The sequence below is a fragment of the Larus michahellis genome, chromosome 1 (genome assembly GCF_964199755.1).
Source record: "Larus michahellis chromosome 1, bLarMic1.1, whole genome shotgun sequence".
Lineage (NCBI taxonomy): Eukaryota > Metazoa > Chordata > Aves > Charadriiformes > Laridae > Larus > Larus michahellis.
The window spans coordinates 85,736,218-85,754,068 of record NC_133896.1 but is presented as its reverse complement, the minus strand read 5'-3'; the positions used below and the strand labels follow the sequence as shown (position 1 = coordinate 85,754,068).

Here is a 17,851-nt window from a genome sequence, read left to right as displayed (position 1 = left end):
CCTGCGTCGTCTGACCTTACCAGAGTGGAGACCCATCCAGCTTACCACACAAAACCATTGAGTGGTTCACGGAGGAAAAACAAGTGGCCATGGTTTTCTAAGTAAACCTGAGCAGTCTTGCACCGGCCCTATGCACGTCCCTTGCCAGTTCGGAAGCGTGAGCCGAGTTCCATGCAAAACAGAAAGAGTGCTACTTCTGTCCAGTTATCTCTGTCTTTGCTTTTCTTGTCTTTGTAGCTGTAGGTCCTCCTGACTTTCTGTGTCCCTTGCTTTTGTTGAGCTAGAAAAGCCAGAGGGCTATAGAAATGCGTGGCCAGGCAGAGAAAGAGTCAGAAGCTTAGGTTTTCTGTATCATGGTTGAATAGTCTATTACAATGTAGCTGCTGTATAAAAGAGCTTCTTCCATTTCCAAGTCTTTCTGAAAGAAAAGAGTGATCTCTCTTCAGCCTTGGAAATAATTCAGGCGTTAACTACAAGAAAATAGTTCAGGCACCAAGCACAGGAAAAAAGTGTCTAGACTGTGTATCCCAAGCAGAAACAGCCATCTCAACTCTAGAGAGACTTTATTGACACTCTCCAATGCCTTCCTGCTCCATTTGTTGGCACTTGAGAATCCTTTTCCTCGAGATAAATTTGTCTCTCAGACACTGTAGAAAGAGACCTGAAGTATCTAAAGCAGGCTTGAAGATTTCGCTCTAGAAGCCAAACTCTAAAAGCTAGGTATTGAAAAGCTGAGCACAGGTACCCTTGTCTGCCTCTCTGTAAATGTCTTGGTCTTCAGGGTACGTTCTTTTATCATGCAGTCATTTAATACCTGCCATGATGCAAACTTGGTTTTGTGTTATTTCATGCTTAAGCATGTTCTTAAAGAGTGATAGATGGTCCTTCTTATTTGTTTCAAAGATCAGAAAAGATCAGAATCATAAAATCATAGAATACCAGGTTGGAAGGGACCTCAAGAATCATCTGGTCCAACCTTTCTTGGCAAAAGCACAGTCTAGACAAGACGGCCCAGCACCCTGTCCAGATGAGTCTTAAAAGTGTCCAGTGTTAGTCTTTTATGGCTCTTAACTACAGATTTTGACTTTGTAGCTCTAGGGTTCCATTCTTTAACTCTAGAAAATACGTTTCTTACTCTCTTAAGATCAAGCAAGATGATTTCTAGTGAAACAGCAAGGCCTTTTCTTTTATTCCAGAATAATAATATGTATTATCGATCTTAGCATAAAACAGTATAGCTGTGGGCTGTGAGACAGATTATTCTCTGTACAAATATGGAACAAAAGGTAGTCCTTACCTTGGTGCATTTGCTGTATAAGTACTATATAAACACACCATACAGACTGACTGATTAGCATAGTAAAAAAACAAGGGAACTGCCCTGTCAGCATGCTCTGACTTAACGCAATTGCCCAGTCCTAAGCCTGGATAAAGCACAGATAGCTGACAATCAGCCTAGTAAAAATAATTGTTTAAGGAAACAGATTTAGGCTTTTTACAAAAGTGGCCATTCAACAGAGAGTACCGCTGACCCCTCGTGCGTATCACAGCTCCTGATGAAAGCTGTAGAAGTCAGCGCTCTCAAAATTGCCGGCAGGAAGAAAATACTTATTAGTACATAACAGAATTGATGCAGTTTATTAAAAACCTCATGGACTGTGAGGAAGATGGACTTGAAAACCCTGGCAGAGTGGCAGGTGCAGGAACAGAGGTAACAGAAGAAATATTCCATCTGTCCCAGCTGTGGTGTCAACACTTTGAGGGAACAGAACTTACCATAACTGACTACATGGAAAAAATCCCTCACCAGTTAGGAGCTAACTTACCAATACATCAAACATATGAGACTCCAAAACAGATGTCTAAAGATGGCAATCATACCACCGTGTTGGCAATCATACTGTATTCCACCAGGGGAGCTTAATGGCCACGACAAACACGAGCTCTCTGTTTATCTCTGAAGTATGAATGATTACAATTGCTTAAAATGTCTGCCTATGGGAATTAAAGCACAAGAAGGAATTATGGGTTGGACTCCTACTGAAGTGGTAAGACGCTTGTTGTGTGTGACGATCTTTTCAAGGCTGAACCTCAGGCAGAGAAAAAGCCAGGCAGTGCTCAGAGTCAAGCTTCAGCTAAGCGTAAGAAACTTGAAAAGCCACATGGTGCAGTGCTTCATCAACAACAGGAGACGGGAAAGTGGAATTTGAAAACTGATTAAATAATCAGGGAGAACAAAAGATGAACCTAAAACAAGCAAACAGTGAAACTCATTCGTAGGAAAGAGAAAACAAGAGGTGATAGTGACCTAGCTAGGTAGCTAGGGACTGAAGGCTGCTGAAGAGGGCTCTTTGGAACTGGTTGAAATCCTATATAAAAGGAATTCAGAACATGAAATGAGCCTTTCAAAAGCAACTTGTTTTTGAGGATGAAAATGCTTTGAAGTGAGGTGAAAAATAAAAATGCACAGAAATCTACCCCACCTCAACAAATACTTCTATAAATGTCAGCAGAAAAGAACACCTGTAACTCTGAGATTGACATTCATGTCATCTGTATGGGCTAGAGCTAAGAAGCTCAAAATAACAAAACAGTGAGAGAGGATCATTTCACAGAGGACATGCTAAAAAGCAACCCAGTCTTCCTTAAAAATAAAATAAATAAATAAATAAATAAGCCTAATAGCACTCCGAAGGGTTTTAATAGTTGGGGAAATGATCCCTTCTGAGCAGTAGAAATAGGGATTTGTCTGAAAACTGGAGATGAGTCACATTACTGCTAAAGGCAAAAATTTTCTATGGTCTGCAATACACGGGGTGAAAGAAATATCTTTATAAAGGTAAAAAATATAAAATATATTTTAATGTCTTTATATTAAGCATCATCATATAAGAATACCCAGGATGGCAGACTTCCTCATCTTTTTCAGCAGTTTCGTTTTTGTTTCGTTTTGTTTTGTTTTTTTTTTAAATTAATAAAAAGAACTGTCATCATGTTTCAAGAATGTAACAAGGCAAACAGCAAAACCCTCGCTTTATCTGTGCCCAAGGTGCTCAGTTGTTAATTTGCTCTTTCCTTGTTCATGTCAAACAAAGCCAGGGCCCTGGCGCGTAGATGACTCTCATGAATCATACAGGCGTCCTATTCCAGGAACTTAGTTTAAATACATAGGATAGAGTAGCGGAACAAGTTAAATAGTATCTTTATACACCAAACCAAGAGCTGAGGCAAGGGAGGGACTTGTGCAGGAGGAATCTGGAAGGTCATAGCAGAATTATGTACCCTTCCTAAATCCTACTGCTGCACCAGATGTGCAAGATGATCCTTGTCGCCGCTGGCAGTGGGTGCCGCGGTGCCGAGCTGCCGTGGTGGCACCAGGCTGGCTGCAGCCCTCCCGCCTTCTCTCTGGCCACGCACGAACACACGTACACATACCATGGGGTTGTTGGGTTCTTTTATTTGTTTTGTTTTGTTTTGTTTTTTTTTTCCATGGTTCGAGAATATTCCTTCTCTCCGGGGATGCAGAAGTACATTTATGGCAAAGGGATTAGAGGAGCTGCCGGCGGGAGCCGCCATCCCGGCCCAATCCTGGCAGCGCCAGAGGGGGAGGCTGGGGGGGGGTGGCTGCAGGTTTTGCCGGTGACTGCGCCCCGGGCCGGGCACTCGCCCTCTCTGACCGTGTCCCTGACCCGCACAGGGGCTGGGAAATCGCCCCCCCACACACCAACCCCCGACCCCTTCCCCAGCCCAGGGGCCGGGCGGGTGGCTGGGCGCCCGGCAGTGCCGATGGCCGCTGCCGGCCCCGGCGGGCAGCCGGGCAGCGCGGAGAGGCCCGGCTATCCCTGAGCACTCAACATTGCCTTTTTAGGGCTTTTTTTCGTTCCTCTCCGTGCTTTGTGGGTTTTTTTTTGTTTTTTTTTTCCCTTCCCCTTCTTCTCTCCTTGCACGGACGGAGTCGGCGGGGCTGCGGCGGCGCCTCCCCCCCTTCCTCCCTCCCATCCCGCCTCCCCCGGCGGGGCCCGGCCGGGCCCGGCGACGCTCCCGCTCCGCTCGGCTCCGCTCGGCTCCGCTCCTCCCACCCCGGCAGCGGCCGTTGGGCCGCGGAGGAGGAGCCTGGCCGCAGCCGGCACGGCCGGGCTGAAGCGCAGCCAGGGGAGGGGGTGAGCGATGTCCCTGGCGGGGCGGCGGCGGCATGAGGAAGAGGAGGGGGAAGGGGAAGAAGGGGATGGGGCCGGTGCGGGGGAGGAGGTGGTGCAGATCCGGCTGGGGGACAAGTGCTACCCGGTGTGCAAGAGGAAGCTGATCGAGCAGAGTGACTATTTCCGAGCCCTCTACCGCTCGGGCATGCGGGAGGCAGAGCAGGGCCAGGAGGAGCAGCTGCTGCGCGGGGGGTTGAGCGCTCTGGGGCTGGAGCTGGTGCTGGACTTCATCAACACCTCCTGCCTGGCCAGGCTGGAGCAGGAGGAGGGGGGCGATGAGGAGCCCCCTTTGCTGGAGGAGCTGGTGGAGGCCGCTTCCTACCTGCAGGTCACCCCCTTGCTCCGCCTGCTCCTCTCCCAGGTGAGGTTGGGCAACTGCTTCGAGCTGCACCGCCTGGCTCAGGTCTACGGTCTCCAGGACTTGCACGATGCCTGTCTAGACTTCATGGCCACCCATTACCATCAGGTGCTGCGGAGGCCTGATGCCCGGCCGCATCTCCTCCTGCCCCATGCTCTCCAGCAGCACTTGAAGGAGAGGCGGATGAGGGGCACTGCCACCCTCGTGGCTATCGGGGACTTCATGGGTTCCTCCTCCCTGGGCCTGCCTCCGGGCTGTCACCCGCAGTTGGAAGCCCCCTGGTCTATGCTGAGGTACGATGAGGAAGCGCAGAGGTGGCTGCCCCTGGCCAACAACCTGCCCCCTGATCTGGTGAACGTCCGAGGCTACGGGTCGGCAATGCTGGACAACTACCTGTTCATCGTTGGGGGCTACAGGATCACCAGCCAGGAGATTTCAGCTGCCCATTGTTACAACCCTTGCCTAAACGAATGGAGTCAGCTGGCTTCAATGAACCAGAAGAGGTAATCCTTGCTCCCTGAAATACACGTGTGTCCATGTATATTGTCAAAATAGACCCTGTTGAGTCACGTGGTGTTGACTGGACTCAACGTTACAAGAAGTGATTCAGACCTGTCTCTGTGCCATGAATCACCCGTGTCTTTTGCATCCTGTGGTGGGAAGGACCGCAGTGCTTGGCGATGGCTTGGAAGCATGCCACCGGACAGGCCTGGCAAACCTTGTCTTTACCGGCAGCACTCATCCCACCACAGCACAACGCTGCAGCCTCTCTTCTCCTTAGGGGGCCCCTCTGCATGGCGCGGGGAGCTGCGGTGGCAAGGGAAGGGTGAGGAGGATGGGACTTTGTTACCTAAATGCTGGTGGTTAAGGCCTCAGCTGGGGGAGAACATGAGCCAGGCGTCTGCAGAGGACGACTGTGCTACAGCTCTCCACCACGTGTGGCCATTCACCTCGGTGTGAAATGGTGGTGGACTTTTCATTTAAATTGCAGTATACAAGCAGCCAGTCTCTCCAAACAGCTGTCTTGCCAGTAGTAGAAATTCTCCCCAAAATAACAAAGTTTAAAAAAGAAAAAAGATAAAATTCTTCTCTTTCTTTCTTTGTGGTATATTTTAACTGCGGTACTGTAACTGACAAGTTCTCACGAGTTTTCCTGCTCTTAGCTGGGATGTACAGAGTCTGTCAGAGCTAGAAGTGGCTGAAAAATTTTAGTTGGAGAAATTTTTTTATTGGTTTGTACTTTCATAAAAATCTGAATGCTTTGTAGGCCTGCATTTCAGCGAAATATTCACCAGAAAAATGTCAGGAAGACTGTGAGAAATTTCTCACTTTATGAGAATATTTGGGTCTGGAAATCGTTCATCATTTTGATCCTTTTGCTTTTTCCTTTGTCTTTTTTAATTGTTTGTTTGTCATTTATGTTTAAGTTAGTATTCAGAAACACTTGTATAATTTACATTTGAGACAATAATGGAGAGCTAGCCTTGAGGGGGACCCAAGAAGAGAGTCCATCTCCCTGTCCAAGACTGTGACTGCTCCACCTTAATCAAGCTGCAGAGTTATCAAAATAAAGGCTTTTACTTCATTGAAACAATTTTTTTTTTATTTTTATAAAACATTTATTCAATGTTAATTTCTTCATTGTTTTCATTTGAGAAAAAGTGCTTAAATTTCTACCTTCTCTGCCTGGATCAGAACTAAAACAAGTAAGGAAACCAAAATTCACTGTAGAATGGAAATTCTCTTCTCCATCCAGTAAATTCAAGGATCATCTAGAGACCCCAACCATTGGCATAAATGTTTTGTATCTGGGTAGTAAAACTGCAATCTCTATTCCAGTGAGCTTGCCAGCTAAAACCCCTCAAAACAGGGGTTTGACATAAAATTTGTTCTTCCCCATTTCAATTTTTTTTTGTTTTTACTTCCTGTGTCATTGTGAGAATTCCACTGAAATGATTGCCTCCATAATCAGTCATCGGAATTGATCAGAAACCTGGGATATTCCTGGCTTCTTGGAAAGGGGTTGTGAAAAATAGCATCTGTACAATGAGAGTTTAGCATTTAAACACTGCAAACACCTTTTCTTGCAGACATATTTCTTAGAGCCTGAGCCTATAAGCAGTCTATACAAAGGTGCATATGGGAACTGAGATGTTTTAGCTGGCCTTGCTTGAGCAGGCCTGCCTATATGAGCATGATTGAGAGCACATTGGCCTCAATAGGAAAGGATGATGGGGTCAGCCCACACAGAGTCTCCTATGGAAATTAACTCAAGCACGGAAGTCCCATGTTGATCAAGTTATGAGGTTTTGGCCTTGGTTTGTGTGACATTGTACAAGAGGGACATTGAAGTGCTGGAGCGTGTCCAGAGGACAGCTACCAGGCTGGTGAGGGGTCTGGAGACCAAGCCATATGAGGAGAAGCTGAGGGAGCTGGGCATGTTTAGTTTGGAGAAGAGGAGGCTGAGGGGAGACCTCATTGCCCTCTACAACTACCTGAAAGGAGGCTGTAGAGAGGTGGGGGTTGGCCTTTTCTCCCAAGTGAATAATGACAGGACCAGAGGAAATGGTCTGAAGTTGTAGCAGGGGAGGTTTAGGTTAGATATTAGGAAGAATTACTTTACTGAAAGAGTGGTCAGGCACTGGAACAGCCTGCCCAGGGAGCTGGTTGAGTCACCATCCCTAGAGGTATTTAAGAAACGTCTAGATGTGGCACTTCAGGGCATGCTCTGAAGGGCAGAGATTGTAGGTTGTTTGGTTGGACTCGATGATCTCAAAGGTCCTTTCCAACCATGAAGATTCTATGATTCTATGTGTATAGCAAGAAGAGATATTATTATGTCCAATGATTCTGCAGCATGACGAATGAGGGCTTTTTAAAAAATATTTTTTCAAGGCTCTTTTTTCACCTTAGGACCTGACTGTGCAAACTCCAGATCAGCCTTTTCCCATCCACACTTTCCCTTTTTTCTAGGATATATAATCATCATATCTGAAATAAACACATGGATATTTTCTCCTTATAGTACCATTTTCAACTGCACTGCACCAACTTAATCTTGAAGCCCATCATGGGTGACAGCAAGATATTCCTTAGCATAGGATTTCACATTGGCCATTTATGGCAGAAAAGTAGTATGCGAATGGATATTTTGGGAATAGTATCTATTCTTACATTTCATCGTAGTTATTTCAGGTCGAGAAGAACCCAGAATTACATCTGCCTCTAGATTCCAAGGTTGCAAGTGCGTATGTTGCTCTCTGAATGATAAGCAGGGTTGTTTTTTTTTCATGGAAACTCTGCTGACCCCTTCACAAAACATGCTTTTGACTTTAACATCCGCATGGATCCTCAACTCTGAAGTTATTAATTATTATTTTTTCTATCTGATGTAACATTCCAGCTCTTTGATGACCGGCTTGACATCTAGTGGCCAGAAGACAGGAAGGGATGGCCTGTGCTGTAGGAGCCAAGAGCAGGGAGATTCATAGGATCAGGGAGTTTGCATTCAACAGGAAGAGCGCTGATGCTTGTCTGCCGCACAGATGTGCTGCAAATAGATCTGCACTTTGCTCAGTATTGTATTTTTAGTTTGTTATGCTGTAGTAAAATAAGCAGGGCAGTTGCCCAGCGTGTTGCCTAGAAATTACTGTCCTGTGACTGTCTGCCGAGTGAATTTATGTCAGCTGATATAATTACATCGCATGGATGCATTTTTTACATACCGTGAGGGAGGGTTCTAGTTCCCATTGAAGTTGGTTTGACTTCAGGCAACGTTATAAGAGTATCTGGATCTGGCCTATATGAATGGATGCATGTGTTGGCCTCAAGAGAAGGCTGAGGAGTTATGGAAATAATTGTGCTGATTTGCTCTTAATATAACAAGTTCTTTTCCCTCAAAATACCTTGTAAATTCTATGATATTTTTATCTTTAGTTATTTCCATTATTATAATACGGAATCACAGGATGCTGCTATTTCACCTATGCACACGCATAGATGAAATAGTCCCAACTTACTTCGAAGTGGAAGGTAAAAGCTGTCAGATGTATACTGAATACTTAGCAGTCAGTCATTCTGGTTTAGATTATAGCTGTTGACTTTCTTTCTAGATGCAGAGGTCTTATTACTCTAGTTTCAAATTTATTCACCATAGGCAACTCCTGTGTCTTATTCTTGTGATGCCCACGGAAGCTTGAGAAAGTATTATTCCCTATTTACGCATACACAAGGTAGATAAAATAATTTGCTCAGGCTCATATAGGAAGCCTGTGATTGAGCCTGGAAGTTCTCATCAGCTGAGGGCTAAATCTGGTGCTGGTCACAAATAGTACATAACAGATCACAGTTTCAAGATCTTAATTCTGGAGATATTGCTGTACTTGGAATAGTGTCTTCAGAAAACTACCTGGGCTTTTTCATGGAAGAAACTTCATGTAAATGTTGCCCAAGACCACTTGTGGTGTTTGGGGACAGGAAGGTAACAAGGTGCTTTGGGGACTGTTCAAGTAATGCCCTTCAATACCTTTCCATACTTTTCTTTAAATTGATGCTGTCAGTTGAAATTTGCTATTTAAAAATAATGTACTCGTAGGATTTCTGCTGCATGTGCCAGTTACAGCTGTATATTCCACTTCTATTTTCCTTCAGAACACTCATGGCAGGTAAATCTTCCAGGCTTGGAAGACCCTTGTAAGCCCCTGGCTGGGATTATACACATGCACGTGGAACATGGTTTTTGTGAGCAATGTGTGCCTGAACTGCAGCCACTCTCTGGGCTCTTGCAGGAATATAGGAGAGGATACTCCTGGAGAATGGTGGTGGTTTACGAGACCTTTTCTTTCCCCATTTTTTAATATTTTTTTTTTCACTCAAAATTCCTCTGTGTCGGGGGAAACGGACTTTTCAAAAATGTTTCACTTAGAAATATTCATGTCACATTTATCACAGATGTATCACATGCTTCCAAAGCTAAAGGCTGGATGCAGTGTGCTGTGCAGAATCATATAAGAAATATATTAAAAAAAAAAAAAAGTGGTTCATACAAGAAGTGTGAAATGCTTTGGAATTGCCTTCGTAACTGTGCTTTCATGACTCTTATTCTCTGTTGTAAATGCTTTAACTCTAGAATAAAGAAGTAATCTGATTCATGAGAAATTTTAAGGTTAAAGTTGATCATTTGGCAGGTAGGAACCACAGCTTAGTTAGTCTGACCCTCCTGCTCTACAGCAGGACCAAGCTTACCTTGCAAATACGTGTCTAACTTGTTCTTGAAACCCTCTGGCAATGTAGATTCCAACCTCCTTCCTCCCAGGTAACTTGATCCCATGTTTAGCTTCCCCTCTGATAGGAAGTCCTCTCTAATATTTATGCTAAGCTTTTCTTGCTGTACGCAAAACAAATGATACCTGTCAGTGAACAAGAAGAGTGCTTGCTGTCCTTTTTATAGCCACGTTCATAGTGGTCTCCTACAGACACATCTACGGCTGTTAATGCAATCCAGAACAACGTGGGGTTTTTTGCAAGTTGCTGAACGTTGTTTTGTATTCAGAAACCTATACACTCTGACCCCCAGATCCTATGCATTTGTGCATTAATTTTTCTTCCTTCCTGCATATAGTGCTTTGCACTTGTCTTTATTGAAAGAAAAATGTTGTATTTTGCAGTATGGTAAAACCCCACAGTTCGCTCTTGTTTGTGTTCCTGGGGTCCTTTCAGAGGAAACGAGGAACATGAGAAGACAGCTCATACCCAGTCTTGTCCCGACAAGAAGGGTTCTCACTAAGCCTGGAATTTGAAAGCACTTTTGATCCCCCAAGTTTAGATGACCCATTGATGCGAGTGGAGTTATACTGCAGTTGAATCTGACAGACGGTTCGTCTCCGTTGTTTCCAAACTGTAGTCCATGGAACAGTTGTTAGTTGTGGAGAGCTGGCTGGTGGCTCAATGTTTGCTTTCCTTGTTTCCAGCTGTTCCAACACATTAAAAGAGTGTAAAAATACACTAAATATTTCCTAATGTTCATTCTCCATAAAAACACCTGCTGTTACTGGCATGGAAAGGTGAATGGCAGAAGTTTTTCATAACATATTGAGCCATTGTCCAAACTTTCATATAAAGCGTGCTGATGGATACTTACAGCTACTTTTGAGTAAAATGAACCTTATAGTTAATGTGTTCCATAAATCTGAGATACTTCCACTGAATGCCATCCATTTTAACGAGTGTTGGAAGTGGTTAAATGACTCACACACATGTACATGGCCTCCTTCTAGAATAATTGAAGTTGAAAGTTGTGCCTTACATCTTTCACTAGATAGTTTTCCCCGTGCTGCAAGAAACAATCCAGTGATGTGAAGGCCATCAAACAAAAACTGGATAAATTACCTCTATTCTTGTTGAGGTATAAACTGGATAAATTACATCAAGCAAAAACTGGATAAATTACCTCTATTCTTGTAAGAGGCTACAATTAGAGGGTAACTAGAGAAGCACGTGTGAATTAGGAAACCTGAATTCTTTAATGTCCTGACACTACACACTTGTTTAGTTAATTCATGTCCTCTGTGGCCAAACTTTTAGCATGTTTAAAAAGTGGCTAGAAGATCTTAGAATAGGGAAACGCTGTCTGTGTGCATGTGAACTTATTCTATAAGCCGAAAATCCTGCTCCATCTCCATCATGGGCACAGAGTTACAGACTTTCTAACATACTTTGAATTTTAAAGGATTGCTTGGAAAATTCATTTACATTTTGTGTTTTTGTCCCTCTGTTAATTTGTGGCTTTTTTTTTTTTTCCTCCGTAACTTTTAGAACAGGTACATTGCTTTGAAAATCATAGTGTTTGGCAAGTAATTATCCTCATTTCATACCCACTATTGATTGCCATGTTATTCTGGATTCTCTAAGATGGAAAACATAATTGCTGTAGAGAGGAGATGAACAGAGTGACCTAATCGTAAATGTCAGCAAAAAAAATGAATAAAAAGCAATTAATTCCTTCAAAGGAGCATTTTAGTTTCCAAAGCTATATCAGGATGACAAGAACAAAATGATTCCATCTGGAAACAAATTATTTTTCCAAATATATTTAATAAAAAGAAATTGCAGGGCAGTCTGCTGCTAGGCAGGGTTCATTTTGTCCAGACAAAACCCTGCAAAACTACTTAGCGGTAAGTTTTGAATCTTGGATTCATGCAGAGTAAAACTCACTTCACTGCTCAGCAGGCCAATGCAAGTCTAAAGCACCACCGCACTTTTACAGACATAACGCAGTTCCCCGTTTGGCTTTGTGCTGGGCCGGTGCAGTCCAGTGACTTTCACACATTTAGTTAACTGGGATACTGCATGGTAAAATCTCGATTTGGCTCAGCAGCCCAGGAGGAACAATCTTTCTAGGCAAGGAGACTGTTTCTGAGGGGAGGAAGAGCTCATCTTTTATTAGACCAGCTGCCGCAGCTGGGAGGAATAGCTGAGCACGCAAGCCCTCTGACTTCACCCCCTCCAGTTTCTTCATACAGACTTGCACCTTTAACCACCCACGGACCATTTGGTTTTGCCCGTATTGTCTTAAAAGTGTTTGATGAAAGTCTTGTTCTTCAGTAGTTAGAAGGTTGCCCTTTGCCATGCATAATGGAACAGAATAAGAAATAAAAGAACAGGGCATTGCCTGTGGAGTGCAATGTGTTTTGTTCAACTGTGGTTGGAACATTAATTTACAGACATATCATGGTTCAGTGGGATGGAGGGTGTATTCAGTAGTTTAAATTAATGCTGAATAAGGTACAGGAGATTCTCTCTTCCCTCTTCTGCAGCACATGATTCAATGTGTGCTGCTTCAAATTTCTGTTTATTAGGGTTATTAAAGAGACTTTGAGTTATTGACTAAGATGAGTACACGTTGTTAGGCATTCGTCAAGTCTTATTTGAAACTTCTGCAATTTTAACTAAAATAGTATCCCTGACTGTGTATATGTAATACGTTTTTCTCTACTAAAGGTAGTTAATTAAAAGCTTAGTGAAAATGAAAAATCTACTGAACACGTTAGCTAACTAAACATTTCAAACTCAAACCGCGACAGATTGAAGTGCAAACTAAAATATTCATCAGTCTCAACATCAACATCATTAACGTCCAGAATGTCACAGGTTACTGTCCTAAGTAATTAGAGTGTAATTACAGAATTTTGGCCTTGCACAAGAGAGTTCAGATGGTGTAATATAAGAAGTGATGGTACAAGTTGTAAGTGACGATGAGTATGTTGGAGCCTGGATAGGATGAACTTTTCTTCCTATATTTTTCATTACATCTATGGAACCTATTTCAATGCTGCAATCTTTTCTTGCAGGTCCAATTTTAAGCTTTTAGCTGTAAATGGAAAGCTCTATGCCATCGGTGGTCAATCCCTTGCCAACGTGGAGTGCTATAACCCAGAAAATGACTGGTGGAATTTCGTAGCATCTATGCCAAACCCTCTAGCAGAATTCTCAGCTTGCGAGTGCAAGGGCAAGATCTACGTTATTGGAGGCTACACTACACGAGGTAGAAAGCTTGGTTTTACTTTTTCTGTTGTTGTTTTTTTTTTTAACCTGATTGCTTCTAAGGCCCAGATGATTTTCTTCTCTTTTTCGGGAAATCTTTTGAACTGATGTAGGAAGCTGCATAATACTCATTAAAACACGTAGAAATAAATCACTAGTAGAAAATAATTGATAAATTAAACAAAACAGTTAGCTCTGTCATACAGGAATCACATATTGAGGTTTTTTCAGGGCTCTGTCATTATGAAGGAACAGACTTCAACACACAGTTTAGCCCTCCTTTTTTCAGATTTTGATCATACAGTAGATAGAGAGGTCTCAACAGGTACACTTTGTTTACTTTTTAAATACTTGTTTTAGACTGTCAGAAGGAAAAAAATCTGAAGAAAATAACTGCCTGCATTAGTATTTCTCATGTATTAATAGGTGTCATGGTCCTTTTACTATAGCATTTCAGTGTTTCACAGGCAAATTCAAGCTATAGGTAAGATTTTCAGTATGAAATAACTTAATTGAATAATTAATCAAAAAGCTTAACCAAGAACCAACATTTTTGACTTAAATTCCTTTCTGTACCCTGTTTTCTGAGGATACTATAGAGAGGAAAAGTTTTGAAGTTGCATTCTCTCCTGACAATTTCTTTTTCTTTATCCAGGGGAAAACCTAAACTGACATTAAAGCAAGCTGTCCCTTCTAGTGTCTGAGCTGATTTTAGCTCTGAACCACTATAAAGTTTGTAAAAGACGCACCTCCAGCCCTCATGGTTCTTGTGGTAGTGATAACCCTCAAAGGCGTTTTGTCCAGTCCATTCTGACCCAGAACCTGGAGTGGCTTCACTGAGGTAAACAAAAGTATATCGGGATGCTTGTGTCCATACGGAGCGGGATGCTGTGGTGTGCCCTGCAGTCCCAGTCCTCTGGGCATCCCCACTAAAGGACCTGTTGGGGTGCATTGTGTTCCCTGATGTCCAGCACTAGGACTGAAAGATGTCTGGCGAACACCACTTGCTGTGCTGAAAAGTCAGCCCCAAGGGGAAATATCCTTTGAGACAAGAGAGCAAAGAACAAGGAGAAGGGACTGAAACAGAGTAATGGGAAGGCTTGTCCCTAGAGACCAGAGTGAGGGTTTTGTCATTTTTATCTAGAGAAAGAGAAGGAAGTCACTAAGAACAAAAAGCTCTGATTTAGTTAATAGTGCTACAAGATTATGGGAGTACAAGCTTCTCCCCTACATCCCCTGCAGTTTGCAAGTTCCCTTTCTGGTGCTTGCGCTGTTCTTTCTTCAGGCTGCCTATTCCTGGTGTCATGGATAGGAACATCAGCATGTTGCTGATGCGGGTCCTTTTCTCGTACAGTTCATTAACAAAGCCTGTGTAGTCAGGATTGCTGCCCTGTGTCGAGCTCCTTATTCCGTACTAATTACCTGTGGTTTCAACTGAAGGAGGATAGGCAGTGAGTTACCTCCTGCTTCTTCCATGCCTCAGGGGATTGCCTTCAGTGTCTTTTCCTAGATCTTTTCCTAGGTCTTTCCCTAAAAGCTGTTTTTAATGGAAACAAGGTAGTAAAATAGTATAAAGTTGTGAGCAGTGGATAACTAGCACATTTAGGCTTATGTTTAAAGCCAAGACCATTCGGGACAACAAATGCCTGTGCTTATACTAAATAAAGATCGTTTCCTGAGCAAGGGTCTAGAATCAGTTTTTCTGTGATACCTTGGCTTAGGACAGACTTAGAAACCAGAATTGCCGCAATTACGCGGGTGATTCACCTTCCAATTTATGCAAATGTCGGAGAGTGTTAATACCTGTCTGAGAGATGCTGAGGTTCATTTGCTATTTCACTACATTTACTACAATAAAACTCATGCAGCAATTAGTATGTAAATTTTAATTTTTTTAATTTTTTAGTATTTCTACATATACCTCCATTTCAGTAGATTTTGTGGCCTATTTTTTTGGTCTGTATAGAGCTGTCTTCTGAAGCTGCACTTTGCAGAGGATGGTAGGATCTGGAATTTCCCACTGTAAATTATAATGGCACTTCTTGAATAAAGAACCTCCTTCCAGTTCTCAGCTCTCACTTGTGAACCTAGATCCTAATAGAAACTTCATGTCAGACACTATAATGTTGATGGTTTGTATTGGGCTTAGGTTTTTTTCAGTGGATATAAAAGACCCCGGCTCTGGACTGAGCGAATGAGGGCCATATCACAAGAATTCAATTTCATATGCCACCTCTTGAACCCTAGCACTTTTTTCCAGGGAAGATTACTGCTGTAGGTAGACATAGAAACTTAATTGGGATTCCCGCCCCCAGTGAGTCAGAGAATGATACATTTGTTGTAGACAAAGATCATCTGTATGTGGAGCTTTGATCAGCAATGTCACAGGGCATTGCCATGATCTTTTCCCTCTTTTTTTTTCCTTTATTTAAAGTGGATTAGGTGTACTAGAAGGCAATGTAAAGTAATGAACAATGACTGGAAATCATCAGAGTGCAAGCAAATGCTATAGGAGCACCTCCCTAATTATGCTGCTAATGCACTTCATTCATGACAATCCAGTTATATTTATGGCTATTTATACCTGTGCCCTTACATAACTTGCCAATATGTCACCATCTGCTGTTCCACTTGGGAGCTCATCTGGAGATCGTCACGCAGGATAGACTTGTAATATGGTGCAGATTTTATTAAAAGACCAGCCTGGAGTCTGCAAACCTGTTGCCGCTTGTCACTTGAGTTTGGATTTAAGCTCAGGTCTCCAGAGACTGAAACTGAATTTACTAGCTAACGAGTCCTGTGCATTCCGTGTTAATTTAGCGAAGCCTTGGACACAGCCAGGGTCTCCACTGCACCATAAATCAGGGCAGTATCGTAACAATTCCACAGAATAACAGTATTGCAAACATATGCATCCTCTGAAGTACAGAATGGCTTCAGGTTTTTTTCTGTGTCTGTCTGATGCTGGAGCATGGAATTCCTGGTTCTTAAATGATTTTGACAATGTGTATTTCTTTCTTTATAAGGCACTGAACATGTGCCCTTAGGTCATCCGTGCCACTTGCTGAAATGTAACTAGATTTATGAATTTTATTCCATAAAACTTTGATTTATGGAATGAAATGAGAAGTATCAAAGTTAAGCTTGGATGATAAATCGTTACTTGACAGCCATTAATGAAGCATACTGTCGTCATGATAATTTGATTCATCTGTGATCACTGTTGGAGAGCAGAATATTGCTTCATTTCCCTTTTCATAAAAAATTCTTACATATCGATCGGAGACAAAATTAAAAGCCTAAATTAAAAGGTAGGGATTATTCTGCTAAAATCTGCATCCCCAGAATATTTACATCATGTAATGTGCCGGAAGTAGCTTAATGTTTTCCTCTGCAAAGGAACCGAATGTTCAAAATTTGTTGTCAAGGGCAAGGAGTTGCAGTTCTCAATATTCAATATTTCTTCCCTGGCCTGCTATGCTTTTGCACTGTAATACATTAGCAATCAGTAATAATGACTGATACAGTCTGTAGGGGGGAAGAATCCTCCTCCATGAGTACCTTCTAATATATTTATTTATTTGTAAATATCTCTCCTCTGTTTCAGATAGGAATATGAACATTTTGCAGTACTGTCCCACTTCTGATTCCTGGACCAACTTTGAACTTTGTGATGTCCACGTTCGCAAACAACAGATGCTCTCTGTTGAAGAAACTATATATCTGGTAGGGGGTTGTATTCATGAACTTGGACCAAACCAAAAATCCAGCCAAAGTGAGGACGCGTTAACTGTGCAGTCTTACAACATTGCTACCAAAGAATGGCTCTACCTCAAAGAGAACACATCAAAATCAGGTCTTAACTTGACTTGCACTCTCCACAATGATGGAGTCTATATATTGAGTAGGGATATTACTTTATCTACAAGCTTGGAGCACCGTGTTTTTCTGAAGTATAATATATTTACGGACAGTTGGGAGTCACTAAGACGCTTTCCAGCCTTTGGACAAAACATGCTGATCTGTTCTATGTATTTGCCTAATGTGTGAGAGGTGTAACAGCATCAGGTTTTTCTTTTCAGCTCATTAATCACTCTTGGAAGAAATATTGCTCCCTCTAAATAATTCCAGTTTCAGAACGTCATGTGGTTGCATAACGTGGGCATAAAATACTGATTCTGTTCTTTAAAGAAGTTGCAAAATCCAATATTAAGAGAAATGCTTCCAGAAACAGCTTTAAGATTTCAGTTTAAAAATTTTATTGTTTTGGATTAAAATTTTACCAAGTACTGTCTGCAATTTTAAGCGTAAAATTATTGTGTTGGTAACTGATATAGGAATTCCAAAGGCAAAAGTCATCAGTCTAGTTTTATTCTCCATCTTAATAGACAGTTTAGAAGATGAGCAAGAAGTATAGATGGTAAAAGTGGAAATAATTCAATAAAGTAAATAGTAAGTGTAAGAAAAATCACAAAGGGAATTATTTCTTTTAAAATAAAGTTTTTACTCAAATTATGTCCTGTCAAATGCATGATGTTTAAAATTGTTTATACTCTCACATTTGTATCTCTTCTGCAGTAGCAAACGAGATTCTCAAAGGTGCCAGCAATTGGGGTACCATCAAGAAATAAGAAATTCCCCTCAATTACTTCTAATGAAATGCTTTGCCAGCGACTGGGAGGAATTGCCTAGAGGCTTACGGTTGCTGTTTGGATACTGGATGCTCCTTTAATGGAAGCTGGCAGAATTTATT

At 42.3% G+C, this 17,851-nt stretch overlaps 1 protein-coding gene across 1 annotated transcript; it reads left to right on the top strand.

Moving 5' to 3' along the window:
• Nucleotides 1–4,002: 4,002 nt before the first annotated feature.
• On the top strand, nucleotides 4,003–17,622 carry KLHL42 (kelch like family member 42). Its single transcript, XM_074572785.1, has 3 exons — nucleotides 4,003–5,060; nucleotides 12,906–13,099; nucleotides 16,706–17,622. Exons 1-3 carry the CDS (start codon nucleotides 4,168–4,170, stop codon nucleotides 17,146–17,148), a joined length of 1,530 nt encoding a protein of 509 aa, XP_074428886.1. The 5' UTR covers nucleotides 4,003–4,167; the 3' UTR covers nucleotides 17,149–17,622.
• The last annotated feature ends 229 nt before the right edge of the window (nucleotides 17,623–17,851 follow it).

Bases quoted from the DNA above. Each gene is read 5' to 3' on its own strand.
- KLHL42 (XM_074572785.1), top strand. From the start codon at position 4,168: ATGTCCCTGGCGGGGCGGCGGCGGCATGAGGAAGAGGAGGGGGAAGGG. The intron at 5,061-12,905 runs GTAATCCTTGCT...CTTTTCTTGCAG, and splicing joins GCTTCAATGAACCAGAAGAG to GTCCAATTTTAAGCTTTTAG. The intron at 13,100-16,705 runs GTAGAAAGCTTG...CCTCTGTTTCAG, and splicing joins TGGAGGCTACACTACACGAG to ATAGGAATATGAACATTTTG.